This window comes from Echeneis naucrates, chromosome 3 (assembly GCF_900963305.1).
Source record: "Echeneis naucrates chromosome 3, fEcheNa1.1, whole genome shotgun sequence".
Classification (NCBI taxonomy): Eukaryota; Metazoa; Chordata; class Actinopteri; order Carangiformes; family Echeneidae; genus Echeneis; species Echeneis naucrates.
In genome coordinates this window covers 7299685-7319961 of record NC_042513.1, presented here as the reverse complement: position 1 = coordinate 7319961, position 20277 = coordinate 7299685, and the positions used below count along the sequence as shown (strand labels likewise).

The 20277-nt window shown below is 38.7% G+C and overlaps 3 protein-coding genes across 4 annotated transcripts; all 3 read right to left on the bottom strand.

The window, feature by feature from the left end:
- Positions 1-720: 720 nt before the first annotated feature.
- On the bottom strand, positions 721-8365 carry LOC115041329 (LIM and senescent cell antigen-like-containing domain protein 1). 2 transcript variants are annotated; one of them, XM_029498708.1, is made up of 11 exons: positions 8254-8282; positions 7483-7485; positions 6923-7079; positions 6708-6774; positions 5882-6002; positions 5568-5717; positions 5287-5437; positions 4197-4289; positions 3101-3149; positions 2912-2987; positions 721-1936 (listed from the first exon to the last, which is right to left on the bottom strand). In XM_029498708.1, exons 1-11 carry the CDS (start codon positions 8280-8282, stop codon positions 1822-1824), a joined length of 1011 nt encoding a protein of 336 aa, XP_029354568.1. In that variant the 3' UTR covers positions 721-1821. The 2 variants fall into 2 exon arrangements, with proteins under 2 accessions (XP_029354568.1, XP_029354565.1); XM_029498705.1 differs by lacking the exon at positions 7483-7485 and having other exon boundaries at positions 8254-8365.
- Positions 8366-10318: 1953 nt separating this feature from the next.
- LOC115041528 (F-box/LRR-repeat protein 3-like) lies at positions 10319-17735 on the bottom strand. The gene is made up of 6 exons (XM_029499030.1): positions 17452-17735; positions 15344-15548; positions 14749-14913; positions 14498-14620; positions 14012-14183; positions 10319-13674 (listed from the first exon to the last, which is right to left on the bottom strand). The coding sequence occupies exons 2-6, from the start codon at positions 15545-15547 to the stop codon at positions 13034-13036; spliced, it is 1305 nt and encodes a 434-aa protein (XP_029354890.1). The 5' UTR covers position 15548; positions 17452-17735; the 3' UTR covers positions 10319-13033.
- A 954-nt stretch (positions 17736-18689) lies between these two features.
- On the bottom strand, positions 18690-19655 carry LOC115041170 (C-type lectin domain family 4 member M-like). The gene has a single exon (XM_029498493.1). It carries the CDS (start codon positions 19653-19655, stop codon positions 18690-18692), a length of 966 nt encoding a protein of 321 aa, XP_029354353.1.
- Between the last annotated feature and the right edge of the window lie 622 nt (positions 19656-20277).

The following is a 20277-nucleotide window of genomic DNA, read 5'->3' as shown; positions in this document are numbered from 1 at the left end:
CTATTGTTTATGTTATTAATAAAGGTTGTCATTTTCCTTGTAGAACAAGAAAAATAACACCTGTGGAAAAAAGGCTTATTATGAGACAAAAACATTTGATTTTTATATCAGTGTGTTTTAGGTGAAAAAAGTGGAGATGTACAATTAAAAAGCTTTGACCCATAATAGTTAAAAAAAATACAAAGCAACAACTTTTTTTTCTTTTTTACTATTGCCTTTATAATTCATTCAGCTGTATTAACTTATAAAATGACATATTTCATGGTTATTGTGACAAAAAAGGAAAAGCTTCAGAGGTTGTTTTGTCATTCACTCAACTTTTGCTACTCAACTGTGGCATGCACATAAACCTATCTATATTTAAGCTAATAAGTATTCCATTAACGATTTATTGTATACAATGGTTCTCTGTGGGAAACGACAGTTTCACTCTTGTACAAAAAGGCAACACGATTGTAGATTGATCAAGTATTTTTTCTGTGTATGTTGGCTGTTAGCATGTTTTGATTGGTGTATGTACTGTAATTCTTACTCTAACTACAGTAATGTGATTGTATTTATGAATGAAAGGTTTCAAGACCTCAACTCCTTCATTGAGTCAAAGTGCTAGAATGTTAATTAAAAGTTGTTTTATAGACATGCACGGTTGTAAAGATTTCAGAACGTAAACAGACAATAATAATGTATTTTGGTTATTTCCTCAATTAAAAGTCAATGTAATGCTTTTATGCAAACTTTATTGATTATTCAGCAGAAACCAAACACTGTGTTGTTTATTGACAAACTTTAATTCCTAATTTCACGCAAATAAAGGTAATGTAAACTTTTGCAAATGAAATGTATGTAAAAGCGTTCCAAAAAAACGAAAAGACAAAAAGCTCATCCATGGATGTCACCTCCCCCCGCCCCCTTTTTTATGTTTTCCTATCTATAAAGAGCCCAAGCAATGACTTGTTAATGATATTTAAACATCAAAGTGTTTATCTGTTGAACAATCAGCATTAGGTTCATTCATTTGAACTGTTTCGCTCTGTTGATATGACTTACAATGTCAGACTGACGGACTCCAAACATTGATGTTGCAAGCAATAACATTACACTGCCAAACTACTAAAAGTGTTTAACACCACTGGGCCACTTTAAAAAGAGGAAATTGGTTTCATAGTCTTACCCAATCATAATTATTTTTTCAAAACACTGAGGTTAAGAGGCCAAAGCGGAAAAATTAATTATAGAGCAAATCTTTACATTAAATATCTATCTGTGGAGTACTTATCTTATTTTAACATCTACATTTAACATCCCTATTTAAAATGTATAATAGAGTTAATATTTATTACCAGTTAATGGTTGACAGTCAATGAGCTCTGTTCCAAATGTTCTCATTGAAACACACGATTCAGAAACAACACAACAAATGATCAGCAATTCCTTTGAAACCAACAGGGGGAAAGTAAGACAGTTTGGATACTCAAGATACGAGTGATACGCCAAGACAATCTTTTCAGATTCAAGAACACTTTAGAAACACTGGTTAGAAATTTGGTTAAGTGTGAAGTCATAATAATCTCAGACCACATTTTTTGGTAAAGAAAAAATAACTCATTTCAACAATTTAGGAATGTGTTGAAAAAAAAAGTCTATTGAATAAAAAACAGAAAGAAAAACATCTGCTAACAGGCACATTTATGACAAGACTACATTGCATTTTTCATATGGACGTACCGTTGTAATGCTAGGCTCTTATATCACAAAGCAGCTGTTTTCCTGGATACTTTACCATTCAATGTAATACTTCCAGACTTTTTGGCCTGAAGCTGCTCACTTGCGTCCCAAAGACTCAGCCAGCTTCTTGAGCCTTTTCTTGAGCTCCAGAGGAAATTTCTCATAGCACTTTTTACAGACAGGCTTCATGTCAAACTCAACAAACTTGTTTCTGCAAAGGAAAAAGAAGTTTCACAAATGTAAATACAAAATATGTAATCTCCTGCTTACATTAACCTTCTCAGTTTCTCTCCCATCTGCAAATTGTGTATACACACATTAGTATCACTCCTTAAAATGTATTTTAAGTAATCATCTCCTCACTTTAAATTATATTAGCATTAGAGCCATACTTTTAGGAGGCAACAATTTTCTCATCTCAACTTATCAAGGAAACCACTGAAATCATCCTGCAGTTTTGTCCTTTACACAAAGTAGCAATTACTTACCTCGTTAAAAAAAAAAAAGAAGAAAAGAAAAAAAGAAATAAAACAAAAAAGAAAAAAGGTCTTGGGGGAAGTTTAATTTCCATACTCATACTCATCAACTGAGCCAAAATCAGGTTTCATAAAAATTTACACTTTTAAACTTTACAGGTTTTTAGCACTATTATTAAGAAAACAAAACAACTGTGGGGTGTTGGCTTAAAAAATAATTATGAAACATGCAATATTAATGAAATAGTAAACAGGGGACACCACAGAAAAAGGAAAGCAGAGATAGCACCAACCAACAGATGGAGTGGCGAGTTGCATGGAATAATAACTCTACAGACACACAGAGGGTTTTTTCTTGCGGTCTTTGGCATCAAGCTCGCGCCGAGCCAATCGTCTTTTCAGCTCCTCTGGCATGTGTTCATAGCAGTGCTTGCACACTGGCCTCAGGTCAATTTCAACAAACTTATCTCTTAAGTTACCAGAGATCCAGCAAGTGAAGCATGTAAGAGGGGAAATTGGAGGGAAAAGTGAAAGGGGGGGAAAGAGCCAGAAAAGGGGAAGGGTTGAGGGAGAAGAATAAAATACACATTTACTAACGCTAAGGCATAGAAGAAGTATAACAGAAAAGTGAAAGGACGACAGCAATCAGGTGGTAGCATTATACAATGATCAGTTAGCATTAAGAGTTGTTCATGTTCACCGTCACTTACTTTAAAGTGAGTTTTGTGTTGCAGGAGGAGCATGAGAAACAACCAACACACCAGGCCTTATTGAGAGCAGACACAACTGAGGGAGGTGTGGGAAAAAAAGAGGAAATTATAAACAAACTGCTGAATGTGCAAGCAATATTTTGGTTAAAACAATGTGCTGAATATGAGCATTATATTCTCGATCCTCACCATCGCCTTCAATCACACGGTTGCAGTGATAGCACACATCGCCAAAGAGCTGAATAACAGAGAAACGAAAGTTAATAGTTAATATAAGGTGTTAATGCAAATTCAATGGTGAATTGATAAGTGGAGAGTAATGTGACTATTTCTTGAGTAGGGATACAGGGACTAGCAATTTAACTATTAACCACGCTTTAAAACTTCACGGTTAATTTAATCCCAAAGGCTCTGCTACACCGAGTTTTTTCTGTTCTCACTCCCAAAAAAATGGAAACTATGCTGGTACAATATTTTCAGCGCAACATGCACGGAACAAAAACAAAGCTACACCAGATGTGCAGCTGCCGTGTGTATCGAGGGGCATGGAGGCAATGCTACATTAGTTAAACAATGGCAGAAGGGCCAAGCAGTGAAGCTTAGTTTCCACCTAAGGAAAAAGTGAAGTCGGCAGTGTGCGAGTATTTTGGATACAGCAAGATGAGTCATTCAAGACGATGGATCACCTGTCTGTAAAACCTGTCAAAAAAAGTTGCGGCTAAAGGTTAAAACACATCAAACTTGATGCAGCATTTGCAGGATCACCACCCAGCTATACGCACCAAAGTAAAGGTAACACATAATAACTGAGTTAAATTACATTAGTGTTCAGTGTTTTCTTTATTTTCAATGTTAGAGTGTTATTTATTTAATTTAAAAAGCAGCTATACTGTTTCAGTCAAACGCCTACTAGATTACTAGATTTTTTTTCACCATATTTACAAGTTCTCTGCTCAGGTCTAAAAGAATACACAAACTGAAAACACAAAATGATTTTGTGATATTTTTAATCAAAAGAGCCATGCAGACAGAGGTTCTGCAGCCTTTGATTCCATTTGTTTTTTCAAAAGGGAAATACTGACAGATGCTTACAGAGCAGAAATTAAGTGAAATTAATGAATGCATAATAATCGTGATAATTGTAAAACCGTGATTATTCCTCAGACTATAATCGTACAATCAAAAACTATAATCGTTGCATCCCTATGCTTGAGTTATACCATCTATTTACTTTACTAACATGATTATGGTCATGTTCCTGAAGAAATTACTGTCTTTTTCTTACCTGGTTATAATGAGTTTCACAGTAAGCCAACCCCTTTCTCTCATAATGGCGATGACCAAGGAAAGGTTTCTCACATTTGGCACACACAAAATGCTGTGAACAAAAACAAATGTTGGCAATCACATTTCACAGCACATTATTATGTAAACCCCACCTCCGGATGAAGTTCATTAAGTAGTAATAATTTAAGCTAATAAGAATTAAACTGCTTCTGGACACTGCTGATAAGGTGAACACAAAGTAATCAGTTGTGCTCCACGAACATTACACATGGACATGAACACACCCAATCTTACGTCATTATGCTCTATGCTTATTTCTGGTGTAGTTATTAATGTACTAAAACTTCACCCCCTTGTGTTGCTGTATCATTTTTTTTTACTTGTGGGAGATCAGTAAGAGTAAATCCCATCTTATATCTGTCTAAGGAGAAAAACTCTTGGAAAAAAACAAACAAACAAACAAACAAACAAAATAGGGGCTTCATATGTCTGTCTGCCTCAAATTAGCTGATTTGTAGTGTTTTCACAGTAGGTCTGTTTGTTTAATGTACTTTATTCTCCTGTGCATTAGCAACAGTAACTAATATTATGATGTTTATTCTTTCATATCGCACAATATCCAAGTAGCAAGCATGGCATCTGTCCACTATTATTGAAGTGTCAGGAGTGTTTCTGAAGCTTGCTCTTTGTAGAAACACTTTTTTTGCAAGACATTTTCATCAGTCTATTTCTTTTTATTGTTAATGGCTTTTTTTTATGAGAAAGGAATTTGGATATATCTAGTTTACAGCTGGATAAAAAGATGAGCTTCAGATCAGTTCGCTTAAGTTCCATTTGCTCAGACAACTAGGAGGAAATTATATAAAATACCTATCCTCACTTTTTCAAAATGAATACAAATCATTGGCACATTGAGCATAGTCGAAACCCCTTAAATAAAGCCATAAAGCTGAAATTTCTTCAAGGAGAGAATACTCTAGGGTTCAAAATTAGATACAGCAGTTTGCATCACATGACTTTGATAATGTCAGAATATCATATCCTATCTAATGTATATGGATAAACAGTATAATTTCTTGTTCACATACCTCCACGTGCCACTGCTTGCCCATGGCATTGACAACACGCCCTTCAATGGGCCTCCTGCAGGCACCACAGATTGGTACACCCATCTTGTCATGGCAAGGCAAACAGAAGAGCTCTCCCTTCAGCTCTCTGGCATCTGCTGTCAGTTCCTTTCTGCAGACAGGCAAACAATGAGACGAAAGAAAAAAGAAAGGAACAAAGGCTTTAAGCTCACTCATGTCGTTCTCAGCTGAAACTGAATTGTTCTCTGTACTAAATAGTAGCATAGATTGGCAGGACTGACCCACAGTTGTTGCAGTTGAAGTGGTCTGGATGATAAGGATCATTCTTAAAGATTAGTGGCTGCTCTTCAATGATTGCATGACACTTCTGGCAGATATACTTGCCCAGACCACGAGCTTTTTCACGGTTATGGCAAGGACGACAAAGGTGCCTAAGGTATGGGAAGGGAACAAAATTTAACCACAGCTGGTCAAAGTTCCAATATTTGTTAGAAAGCAATCTTGAGTGAGACACTAGCTTGATGTGATATGTAACCAACTGTTTTACAGGCTGTCACAGTGTTATATTAAGGTCGTAATAAGATGGGATACTTGCCTGCCAGCGTTTTTCACGAATCCCACGTCTGCAAGCACAGCCTGGCAAATGTCACAGCAGAAACAGTCAGGGTGCCAACTGTTGTTCATGGCCTTAATGACACGGCCAATAATGAACTCCCCTAGGGGATACCATCAGTGAGAGGTCAACTTGAGGCAAGTCTAACTTTGCTTTTTCAATATTTGCTGGGACCAGAAACTGTTCTTGGCTACTGTATAATAGTTCATGCTGATCTGTCCATTATGGAGTCCCTGTGCTGGTACTATTCTCTGTAGTTCTGTCAGCAGTGTTCTCCAAGTGACACTTGAATGTTGAATGCATTTTAATTGTCCATTTAAATTAATCAGAGCATGTCTATGTCTCCCCAGACACACCATAGCAGTATTTAATTTACTCTTATGTGGCATTTAAATGTATCATGGGTGTGCATAACACAAGTGGGAGGTTCTAAATGAAAGTTTAAAAGACTTGAATATGATCTCTCAAATAGCACACTGGAGTCAGGATAATACAGTGCATGTGAGGGTATAACTAAAATGTTTGGCATGCCAGCCATGACAAAGAGTGGATGAAATTTTTATTCCAAATCCCAAAATGTCCAAAACAAATCCCTTTCTATGCCATTATGACTAAGTGCAAATGTCCTCTTTTCAATGAAAACCGGGGGAAATAAATTCTGACCAATAGTTTAGTCAATAGTCTGACTATACCTGCATACAAGATATTCTTTATTTAAACAATCAGTAGTTAGTAATCATTTTCCAAAATAGCTACACACAAGCTAGATCTCAATAGGCCCTGAAGGAATTAACCAGAAAACACTCACCACACTGATGGCAGCATGGAGCAAAGAGCATCTGGAAGTCATGCTCACAATATTTTCTTCCTTCAAACTGTGAGAACAAGAAATTTAAGAAACACTGTCTAAAATTCATTCAATACAAATGCATCTGAGAAATCCTCCCAGAATGCAAACTATGGCTTATGATTGTGGTATCGTGTGAAATGGATTATGGTGACTAGTACATTTTACTGTACTACCTCATAGAAGAGTCCCTCAGGAAACTGCTGGAAGCACTGGGCACACACAAAGCACTGCTCATGGTACAGCTCCCCATTACTATTGACAATCTTCTCAGTTGGTGCAAAGCCACTCCTACATCGCTCACAAGCCGCATGGGCCAGGGCATTTGCGATGCTGTCGGGAGAAGAGAAAATTCAGATTATCACATTACTTCCCTGGAGACCTTGTGACATGCAAGGGTGACAAATAACTGCAATGTAAGGCTGGGCAAACGTTTATCATATCACACATAACTTCTCCATTAACTGCGGAACTTCTTACAGCTGCTGTCAAGGGAGAGAACGGAAATATGTGAATCAGCTAGGAAACCCACTAACACTCAGTAACACTCGCCTAATTTGGTAGAGGAATAGAGTTACTGAAACTCAGATGAGAGACCTTGTGCTGCAGTTCTTCCACACGTACATACACACAGACACACAAAAGCTACCACACTCAATTGATGACGCTATTCTTTCTTCTTTTTAGTAAATGAATCATCCCCGCTTATGAAAATGGATTATTGTCATATTTCAACTTACTGATTTTGTGATTGTTGGGGAAAAAAAAAATCCAAAAACATCTTTTTGTACTTTGTAATTTCAGTAGGCACATTTCCATATTTCCTGCCCCTCAGTGGTAAACTAATCTGCACTTCAATTGTGATAAATGTCGTTGGTTTCAGCCCTCATATGCACACACACAAATATACTAAATTAACCACAAACAGCTGCACTTTGATACCTCATCAATAAACAGTTAAATACAACGTCAAGCAGCATCTTCAGACCGATCCGGACTGGTTTCCTACTTAACATAAATATGTTTAAAACTAAGTTGTAAATATAAGCTGACAACTTGTCGATCATTTTCCGCAGTGACGATATATTGTGCACTGACATTAACAGACTTGAGGTAAATTACAGATATACCTGAAGGCTAAAACAGAGCATCACAATTCACAAGCAGCCAACGATAATAAATAGCATCACTAGGTAGCATGCTAACATGACAGTCAGCGCGAATGGGGTGAATAATTTATTTGTTATGGAAAATGTTGGTTAAAAAGTGATAACGGTGTCAACTGAGAACCTATAATTAAACCGTTGCTTATAGTTGACATATACATTGACAATTTTGCACGTAGCTTAAAAGCTAATCTCCGGTAGCAGTTAGCTAACATTAGCCCAAAGGCTGGGGGCAGGCTAATGCTGCCGTTAGTTTTAGCCGACTAGCCTCAAAAGCTACATTCTTTTACCGGAAAAATGTTAGTTAGTTTGTTGTTTTTTCTCTAAGTGAAAAGCCTTACCTGCCCGTCATTCCCGCCACCCCCAGCATCACCTCTCAGCTCCAAAGTTTGAGCTCGGACGGCTGGTAGAGTGACTCAAACTGTTGCGCTAACTCCTCCGGCTCGGCTACCAAAGTTTGAAGGCGACTTCCTGACCGAGGCGGGCCTGAGCTGGCAGGGCGCGTCTTCAGTCCCCCACCCTGGGAGCGTGCGGGGGAGGCTGACAGCTCCACAACACTGCCCCCGCAGCGGCTGTTTCAAACTCTTCAAGTCACTCTTTGAAATTATATTTCAGTGTAAAACCACAAATAATAGGCATGCACTGGGCAGGATTTCATGAAATTCATCTTTGACCAAAAAAAGGGAAATGTTCCTGATTATCTTATTATTAAAGCTGCAAGATCTGTTGATCAACAGTCTCATTTAATTGCCTTAGTCCGCACCTGAAATGTAACAGCAGCATGTTTCCTGCTGAAAGAATGTAATTTCTCCTAATAGAGACATACATTTGGGCCATACTTAGGCAGCATGCTTGTGCTTCCTCTGATCCAGTATAAGACCTGGTACGATGGGCCAAGTCTGGCCCATAGGCAGCTTGGTGGTCAGATGTTACTTCCACATCTGGACCAATGCTGGCTTGCACACATGAAATCCTCTGGCTGTCAGCTCACACCGGAGGATACCAGATGCGAATTGCATGGGCCAGACTTGGTCCACGGAGCCAGAATGTATACTGGGCCAGAGGTTTCATTTTGCCATCTGGAAACCATCCACCTAAATCCTTTACCAAGGAAATTCAATTAGTTGAGAGTGGAAAAGTAGCTAAAAGTTTGACTATTATCTTCCAATTATCAATCCCTTACTGAGCTGGCTTTTCAATGTGTCCCCCTTTGCATCTGTCGTTTTTATGTTGCTATATTGCAGATCTTTATTTACTTTCTTTGCTTGGAAAGTTATGTATCATTAATATGTATTTATAGGCTAGTGTTAGCAAATATTTTGTGTAATAATCTAATTTCTTCACAGAAACGTTTGAAACTTAATTTAACCATTTCAGCATTATATGGCAAAATGAAGATGACTTGTGACACAAAGTATTTTAGTAGGAGCTATTAAGTGAGTTATATGTAGTCTACTAGTCACTGTAAACAAATAGTACATTTGTATCTGGTAAAATTGATAAAATTGTGAGCCATTGGGATTTTGAGGAAAAAAGACAGAAGCTCTGCAGGTCGTTCCTGCTATCTTGTTGGATAAACCAAAGTCAAAGTCCAGTTTCAAAAACAAGCCTCTGCCAAAGACTAGTCCAGACAGTTAGAAACTAGACTGTGATTGAGGGATTAGTCAGACTCATTTAAAGGACTTTGTGCTGTTGATATGTTCATTTCTGACATATTTTAGCTCTGGGTTAGTTTCAGGTGCACTAAGTCTGGGGTGTAAGAGATAAACATTATACCATGTTGACATGCTGTTAATATTTAACTGAAAGCAGCGCTGTGCCGAAAACAAGCCCCCGCGGTTGCTAGCCTGGCAGTATACAGATTGGCTGAAGAGTCTCTTTTAGCACGAGACATTATTCTAGTGTATTTACACGATGATGTAAATTAATTATGGCTTATGGTGAGCCATATTACTGAGCGTGTCTAAACAGAGTTAATTTCTGATGAATAATTTGATGGTTTCCCTCCCCTAGAGAATTTACGTGACTAATTTACTAAAAGCTACTCAGTTTTCTTTTGATTTCCACCGCTCATTCTGGTCTGGGTTGCAGGTCAGCAGGCTCCGGAGGGAAACCCCGACACTCCTCTCCCCTGGACCCTCCGCCAGCTCTTCTGGGAGGATCCCGTGGCGTTCCCAAAACTAGGCCACCTTACAGAAGAAGCCCATTTCAGCTGCTTGTATTCACAGTTGTGTTCTTTCACTCACTAACCAGAGCTTGTGACAATAGGTGTCATGCCACCATATTGCTTTCTTTAGATTACTTTTATGCAATCAAGATAACTACGAAAAAAAAAACCTTAAACAATATAAATGAAGCAACAGTCTAAAGTTAAAGTATTGACTACATATTCAAAAAGCATTTGTAATGGTGCTATGAACTTTACTTAAATGTTACATTTCTTTGGGGAAAGCACAAAGGTTACCTTCCAATATGTCTCAGCACAATGCAGCCTTGTTTAGCTAAAATAAAAACAACATACTGTCACTGTACACTCAAAAATTGCAGCCCTTACTCTTATAGTTGAGTATTACAATAATCATCTATAAGCACTGAATACAAATGCAGTTAATATTAACAAGCAGATGGCATGTTTATATAAAAACACTATAAAATATCCTGTAAATTATAAAACCCATTTCCAAACCTTCAGAAACAGAAAGCATAAAATTAAGACATAACCCCTATTTATAAGGTGAATATTGGAAAAAAAAAATATTCATATGAAGTTTGTTTTTCTCTCAAATTAATGTTTTCAAACAAAAAACACTGTAAAGCAACTATCTATTTCAACTGAACATAATCATTTAAAGATCTCTTCCATTGCATGGTCCAATGGTCGTCCACAGGCAACATCCTTAATAAGTCCTCCTTAAGACATGTTCCAACTATGATTCCTTTCACTCGGTAGCAACAAAACAATAGTGACACATAAACATTTCATTCTTACACATTCTTCCAAACATTCGCTTACGTCCACATTCAGCTGCCACATTATCTGGCCTTCAGGGCTGCACAATAATCATCAAACTCACAATTTCCACATTTCTATCAGTTACATTAGAACAACGGGCACATCCCATTTATGTTTTTATGCAACATTTAAATAGGCTAAGTATAGCACAGCATCATCATTTTAAGTTGTAAAAATGTTTCCGCATGATAACACAACAACTTTGTAGCAAGTAAAGCATCAGTTACTATTGTTCAGCCCAGGGCTAGCACTTACACCCTCAATGTTTAACTTAGTTATCATATGTAATATGTATAACATGCCCATTCCAGCAAATGAAGAAGTATGTCAAAACTTTTGAATGTAACTGGACAGTGGAGCTCAACTGATATACAGAGAAAAACTATTGTCTGTCAACTGTTCATAATTAAAAACACAAACACAAAAAGACCTGTCAAACTATTTTTGAGGCCAGGAGAGAGTGTAATTGTATGTATGTAATTCTTTTTAACTTTAAAGAACATTTATCTCTAAAAATGAAAATGTTTTACAAATGTTAAGCAAGAATATTTACACTTCTGAGGTTAACTGTAGACTTTTCACATGATGAATGGTTGTGTTATCAAGCGGGTTTGGATTTTCCCTTTATCAGAAACTTTTCTGGATAATTTTTAACTGTGTCCATTATCAATATTTATTTGTATAAAATTCTACCTTCCACTTAAATTTCTTAGATCTTACTTTGCTTTTGAGAAAATAAAATAACCCTGCAAATAGCTAATATTCTGCCATGAGCAGATTTATGGACCACTGCCAAAAATTTACCTATTGCCTGAAAATTGTGTTTAATTATGTTGCACTGATGTTTATGTCAAGTCCTTCATTAGAGTAAAAGTGCATCAGTTGGATTCGATAAATGTACAGTTATATCAAAAATTATCCCTCCCATTTGTTTTGTTATTGAACACTTTGATATTTACAATTACACTTAGAATAGGAGAATGTGTCAGGCAATACAGATATATATATATATATAACATAACACACAAAACATCACTCTTATACATATAAAAATGTATATCTACAGTATATACAGACTAACGCAATTGTGGCCAAAGTCACTTAAGAGCAGCGCCTTCACAAATAGCTGTTATTGTGAAGAGAGACATGGGAATTCCACTGTCCGATCAGAAGATGGGCAAGAGACAGGTGTATCGTTCTAAATGATGCAGTGAGGCAGGGACGTGATGTATGGAGACTGAGAACAAACTGAAACATATGGACACATGGGAATCACTAAAGTCATTGTGCTGCCGCCCACATGATTGCTGTCAGTTGATCGATCACCTCCATTACAAGTTACACATGACTGATGGCTGCACCTTTAAATGAAAACATTTCTTACTTTTGTACAGTCACAGCACGCCATTACTAGGATTGCGGTGATTTGAACTAAATATCAAACAAATCCTATTAGCTTATTATGGTGATTATCTCCATCTATTATACTGTGCCTTTTTTCCCCCATTACCAATTCTAACAGATATTTTGCAGTGCAGTGATGATGATGATAACAATCTGTTGATTATACCTGCATATCAATGTATTTTGCTGTAATTAAAGTCCTGATTATAAAGATGTCTGATTTCTATTAGAGGGATTTGTACTTAAGTCCACTCGTCATATAAAAATGTTTTTGAGTCTGTCTGCAGATAATGCAGTAATTACACATGTGTAGATGAACTTACTCCCTTGCTTTTCTATTCATTCCTGTTAACTCCCAAGGAAAGTGTCACACTTAAATATACCATATACCATAAAATATAGATTCTGGAGGGTTTCACTGACCATAAAAAATGGCTCAGAGAGAACAAGGTGCTTCTGTTACGGGCAATAACAAGACAAACAAATTTAGACTTACATATAGACTTCAATATAAAAATCTTATGAATTAAACAACTTGGCAGAGTTATAACAAATAAATTTGAACTAAAACTCAATTCATATTTTCAGGGGGAAAGTGGAATCCATGGTGTCTGGGAAAGGATTTTTCTGAAAAGCAGAAAAAAATGAGCTCACACTCCCAACAAACACACAAACTCATAAAAAATTCACCTTCTCCCAAAGCTCTACCATGTAGGCATCATGTCTGGGAACCAAACGCGACCCAAATGCTTCGATACCTCCCAGTGGATATCATCCAACCCATAGCGGTGATCTGGGACCAGCACTTCTTCCATGATGGATAGCTGTGTCAGTCTGTCTCCACACATTTTGACGAACTCCACAAAAGCACTGCAGGACACTTCGCACTCTCCCAACCCGATGGCTGACAGCTGCGTGCAGCGCTGGGCAATACGGATAAGCTCCTCATCCAGTGGCCGCAGCCCATTGGCGCACACCACCAGCTCAACCAGACGCGGGCAGGTAAGTCCAACACGGCCCAGGACGTCTTTGCTGACAGAACGGCCGAAATACAAATGTGTAACAGGGATTTCATCTCGGAAGAAAGGACCAAATTCTTCCTCATAGAGAAAGAAGTACATGACCAGATTAAATTTAGGAGAGTGGCGTACCATGGCGTCCCAGCTACTCTTCTTTATGGTGTGGAACTGCTGGCCGGGATTCTCACTAACTACGTCAATGCGAAGGTGCTCAAGGTGGACATGCTTCTCTGAAGAGAGGGCAATGAGAAGTTCATCACTCAACAAATGGTAGTTGAGAGCCAATTCTCTCAGGCCATGGCATTGATCAGCCACACACAGGATTCCTGGGATAGAGAAAAATAAATTAGGAGGCTAGAGATCCACAGAGTCTGTTAAAAACAGAGCACTGCAGGAAAAAAAAAGAAACAATGTTAGCCAACGCTTCCAAGCTTCCGATAGGTTTTTGATCAGGTCAGAGATTCACTGACCGGATGTATCACTACAATGTAGTAAAATTCAAAAAACATCTGTATCTAAATATCCTCTCTCATCTGCACTGCCTTCCGGGTCACTTCTGCCCGATTAACTGCTTGACTACAAATAAATAAACGAAAAGCGATGAAATTCTTTATTATTAATAATTAACATCCTTAATAATTATCTTTTTCAGCCATCTAGTACCTGCAGGGGAGACATGAGGACAACTGCTCATTTTCAGCAGTTTGAGCGTGTCGCTGTTATTAGCCACCAGGACTTTGAGAGAGGGGTCGTCTACTGGCGTGTCATCAATCTTCAGGGAGGACAGAGATTTGGAGTTGACAAAAACCACTGTCAGCGCTGAGATGAAGTGAGACTGATGAGCAAAGGGAGACACAAAACCCTTTGGTCATCTTTCTACTTAAGCAGTTCCAAATGCTTCTTTTGCTTCCCCGACATCAAGCAATCAGACACGCATACGTCATTTCATTCTACTACATATTTTCATTACTGCTGTCATTTCTAAAGTTGCCATTTTAGCTGACAACTTTATTTATATTCTCTTCCAACATAAATCAGAGCGGATGCATCTAAAACCACAATGGTGGTTTCACCACAGCTATAGGCTATAATTAAAGGTTTAGACACCAGACAGATGTGCAGGTATATAATTATCTTGATGCAGCTTACTTTAGGCAGCTCCATGAAACTGGGCCTGGCTGTGGAGATGAGCCCCAATGTTTTCAAAGAACAATTCACCAGCCGAGAGAGGATGTCACACGCTGCCTCTGCAGACTCTCTGCTGCTGTCCACCTGAGGAGTGTGAAGAGAAAACAAAGAGATGACATTTTAATTTAAAGTGAAAATAAGAATCCACTATACAGCACGCTGAAACACTTCACCCATACCCTCTCGCTATCCTTCTTACTTTCAATTCATACCTTGAAACTGACATACTGCAGGTGGTCGGCGTGCCTTTTGATTATCTGTTTGATGAGGTCTGGGTGTGTAGCCTTCAAGTAGGAGCTGGCAGGCTGGTTTAACTCAAACTCAAAGCATCGCCATAGCTCTGGCATGTGAAAAGCTTGGTTCCAACCTCGGCATACCTGTGGTGACATCATTAAAATCAAAATCTGTGCTTGAAATCATCCTTTTTAGTATTTGTAGTGCTTCTGACATCTGAACCTCTTAGCTACAATTTAATTAAATCAACCTCACTGATGTGTGTGTTTTACGTAACTAAAACAAGGTTTATAGATGTTTATTCTGTGTAAAATGAAATGTGGTGAACGCTGCCTTTGTGTAAACAAGCTGATGGATAATGTTTTCCTGCAGCTACCATTGATGGAATAAAGTCACACTGCAGCAACGATGAAAAAAAAAAAAGTGGCATGTTATTTCAGTTCTGTCAATTAAAAGCCATAATGAATGTGGTACTGGTCATGTTGAATGAGTTCTTACAAACCAACACCTGATCTCTAAATACGCTTAACCAAGTTTAGCAGTTGACAAGATATTATATTACTGCATGGACACCTGAGAGGCATAAGCCCTGTCCAGTAGAGGCAGGTACTGGAAGATGTGGAGCAGTATCTCCTGAGGCAGACACTCCCAGCAGGCTCTGTTCTCCTCCAAATCCCTCTCCCTCCTCTGCTTGCAGGGCCTTTTAAGTGTCTGCTGAGACCCACCGTTGGTGCCACCTCCATCCTCCTGTTCATTCATTGGGAGAGCTCGTTTCATCCTGGGGAATCAGAAGAGCGCTTAACATGTTTAAGATGGCTGGAACAAGGGAACTTTAAAGGCAGAGAAACTCTTGGTGAGAGGTGCTGTTCACGCAGGGCTTCTTCATCACAAGACCAGACATGCTTAGAACTGCAAACCATGTCTGCTATCTGATTTGTGCATTTAAATACGAAAATGACATATGGTCATTGCTAACTATTCCAGTTACAGCGTAATCTATTCTTTATTTATGGAGTTATAAAGTTACATTCACAATGATATAAAAGAAAGTTGCAGCTCCCCATACTTGTATCACAGTAACTAAGAAAGATTTTGTCATTTCATTTGATAAACGACTTTTACCAGAATAATCTCTAATTGTTGAGGCACTTCAGGACTGCCAAAACATTTTACTCAACTTAAGATATGACTATAATACATTACAACATAAGATTACTATATATGCTTAATACATCTTAATATTTGAATGGCACATATGTTGTTACCAAAATTCCTATTACTGACAGATTTAAGGAAATCTGAGTTCTCTCAGTACAACTGTCTAATACATTCTCATATCACGTGACTAAGAATGGCTCAAAGCCGCTACTGTCCACAAATGCAGATTCAAAGCAGGGCCGGAAAGGACTATCTTTAAGCTTGTTTGAAAATACTGAATATGCTACCGTCTTGTGTCCTATATAGCTGTACACTCATAAGAAAATGACAAATAAGCATTTATATGTCGACAATAGAGCTAATTTCAATCTCTATTATACTGTGACTTGAGCATGTGTGTGTCTGTGGTGAGAGGATGCAACCTCCTGCCAAGAAAATAACACATAAACCTATCACTCCCACATGCAACTGATATTTCCAAAGCTCATTTACACCTCATTGTGTGCACCTTGTTATCACAGCCACATGCTTAATCCTCTCAGCCTGAGTCTTACACCGTGCCACTCCACCCTGGACTATCTCCGGTGGCAACTTTGCACAACCAGCACAGTGGATACTGTCTGCTGTGGTAAACCACTGCCTAGTGTTTAGGTGTTGGTTTAGGTTGGCCTATGGAAGGACTTGGTTTCCAACAATAATTCCTCATCATACCCCTGCTGCCTTAGGCACTCTCCTTCCTGAGGGGCCCTGTTCCTGATGCATTCGTGGATACTCTCTGTGTCATCCTACAGTATATCATGGCACTGAGGCTCACTAATGCGTCCCTTTCTAACCTTTCCTCTCAGGTTCCTCCCAGACCTCTAGACCTGCTCTATATGTGTGTTGATGTAGCTTTGTTATGATTCTGGCGCTGTATAAAAAAATCTGATTGAAGAAATAAATATGTTCGTTTATCATGAAAATTAATAGATGTTTTTAACTTGCTGTATGCTTTTCTATTAAACAACAGAAAACAGAAAACATTGTGGGAAAAAGAAAAACAAAGACTTAAGTTGGTTTTCTTTATTTTGAATCTTTTGCCTCGGAAGCCACCAACTTGTTGGTGATTGCTGTGGTTTGTGTGACATCGTTTTCATCCATCGGTATTATGATGGGATGTTGCTAACAGCAAACACATGCTTGTCCACAGACAGTCGTGTCCCAGCTTTCCGGAGGGTAACGCCTCCCTCTGCTCCGCAGTCAAAACCAACTTCACTGCTACCCGACAAAAGCTGACACCCGTTAGCTATTTGAATGACAGATGGTGCTATATTGTTTATCTTCGATGGATGTTTATAACAAAGACAATCCCCATCAAACTAAGCAGGGCGAGAAATTAGCTTAGCATAGATATAGCTAAAGCGTCGCATCTTGCTAACAACTTGGCAAACAAGTTGTGTTGTGAAGTTACGACTGAAAATGTGTGTTTTTGCGGACATGTCGTCTGTTTTGTTCTTGTCCATCTACTGGAGACTTCTCCTTACCTGGCTTTCACTCTCGCAGGATGTCTGTCAGATAAATAGAGAGACAGAAAAAGGCGATCTCTCAGAGTCAACCGGGACCGACACAAGAAAACTGCGTCCGAGCTAGCCGGCCGATCAAACACATTGGACCATAGGACGGCGGCGGATGCTGAACACAAGCCTAAAGAAAACAGTCTTTTGCAAGTCTGCTTGCTTTCACTGAGCCTGACCTAGTTTCTCGTCACAACTCTGCAGATCCGGTAGTTTGCCTGTCAGCTAAAGATGGCGTTTGTGTTGTGCCGAGCGGAGAGGACCGGACCTGCAGGCACCGCGGCTGTCCGACAGGGGGAGTCCTCTCCGTCTGCCTGCTCCGGCTCAGCTCCGCACTGACAGATACACACATGGAGGAAATATCACTCATCTTTATAGCTGACAAGACAGCCAAACCCATAGCAGGTACACAATGAAGATATTTAAAGGATGGTTAATAATTATGTGTAATCATGCTATTTTATATTATCTATTCTGTGTAAAAAAAAAAAAACACTTATAAATAGATTTTCAGGCCAAAAAAAAAGTTATATCCAAATATCTTGGCCCAGTAATGACAGAAACAAAACTTATTTGACTGCACATTAATGGCACCACATTGCCAGAAATCTATTAACTCACAAAGACTTATTTGCACCAGTTTATCCAAAATGGGATTTAGTTGTTCACTTATTTCCTCCTCATCTTTACCCACTTCTGCACAGATGAGTGAAGGATATGTGAGAACAAGCTGTGCAAAAGCAGAGGAAAGAGTTGTATAATGCTATAGTGGTGTTTCTGAAGTGCATTCAAAAGCATATCTCCTTTTCAAGGTAACATTGTTTTTAATGAAAAATTCCTTTTCTTTCTCAAAAGTAATCCTATATGTCTGTGTTCTGAGAGCAATTTCATTGAAATCCATCAAATTACTAAATATGACTAAGTCAGTTAGTCAGTGACCATCTGTGCCAACCTCTGAACAGAACAAAGATTGTTGTGTGAAGCCAGATTCATTCTGGCCTCATTCCAAAGACATTTTTGCATTTTGTTCAAATGAAACAATAACTTAAAAAAAAATAATAATAATTAAGCACCATAAAACCATACACCAAGCACCATAATACTCCACTTTTTTGTACAGCTCAACATACTTTGTTATACACTACACTTAGGGAGAAGGCAGATTTCAGCATACATCCGGAAATCTGGACTGAAAGTAGACCAATCACTCAGGACCAGCTAAGGACCATGGTCTCACACAGGTAGTGGCGTTTGCCACCACAAACAATGTCATCCCAAGAGTTTAACCATTTCCCCACTCCAACGTGTCTCGGCGGCACAATCGCAACACAGTCCTGTCCTGCCCTGTCGTGGTCCCAGGAGGCAATGGCATTGTTTGGCTCCATATCCTTCCAGTAACGTAGAGCTGAGCTGATCCTTTTGCCGTTTACCCAAAAATGGGTGCCCTCCTTCACCATGTCCTGCAAACCGATCCACGCTGAATGGAAGTTTACCTGAGGGTTTTCCTGTCCAAACTGATAAGTCAAGTTAGTCAAGAATGCCTGATCTTCAGGACTCAAAACAACAGCCAGGTCACCACCCATTTCGAGGCAATTACGGCGAGCAACTTCCCACTTCTCTGCGACGGGAGACAGGAAGAAACAGCGTGAGGCGTGCTCGACCCAGCCTGGCAGGCACCGTGTACACTGCAGCGTGCTCCTGTTGCACAATCTCCAGATAAAGGACAGTTTTTCAGAGAACAGAATTGAACGCTGCTTTTTATTTTCTGTTTGAAGCTGCTTGGAGGTTTGCTGTTCCTTGATTAACAGCTGGTTCATATGTTTATTTTCTGCCATTGTCAAAGAGATCATACGTAGGGATTTGTTCAGATGCTGGTTCAGTTTCCTGTTCTCCTCTTCCACAAGGCTGCAGTTTTCCAGGGTTGACATTAGAATCATGTTGAGCTCTTGGCTCCCCACTTGCAACTGTGCTTTTTCTTGCATTGTATTCTTCAAGAGCTTGCTCAGCCGTGTTTTTTCAGCTGATGACAAAGTGAAGTTGTACTGAGTGGCATTCATGAGTAGTTTCAGTTGATCATAATCACTTCTCAGACGGGTGAAGTTTTGAACAGTGGAGTTGAGAAGTTGCTCCAGCTGACTGTTTTCTATTTGCAACTGCTTGGTGCTGTTCAACATGGTGAATACCTTCTCTGCCATATACTGTAATTCTGCTGTCACACTTTTGCTTTTATTCATCTGAATAAAGAGAACGCCAGTCACGGCACAAAAAAGTCCCAGCAATACCACAATCAGAATGACTTGGCACGTGGATTTTAGTCTACTCATGAAGTTGTTCTGAGTGTCTCCTTTGTCTTTCTCATCTTGAACTTCTGTGGTATTCCTTGAAGGATCCTCACCAGAAAGATCACATGGGAAACTATAAATCAAAAGAGCAAATAAAAAGAGACAAGGGATAACTAAGAACAAGATAGCTAATCACATGTTAATTATAAATTGGTGTTAAAGAATTGAAAAATAAACACCTACACCAACACCTACTTATCTTCAAGATTGTTAACTTCATAGCTAATAATCACCTGTTAACTGGTGCGACTTTAATGGAAGGTAAATTTGATTACTAGTTCTCCCCATGTGGTCTGTTCTTTTGGTAAATGAAGATTAATGTTTATGTAAAATAATATACGATTTTATGTTTTTTAAAAGTATGTTTTTCAAAATGTTTTCATAATGTATTCACATTGGACCAAGGGCAGGCAGAACAGATTGGAGAAACATTTTCAGGCAAAAATGTGTTGTT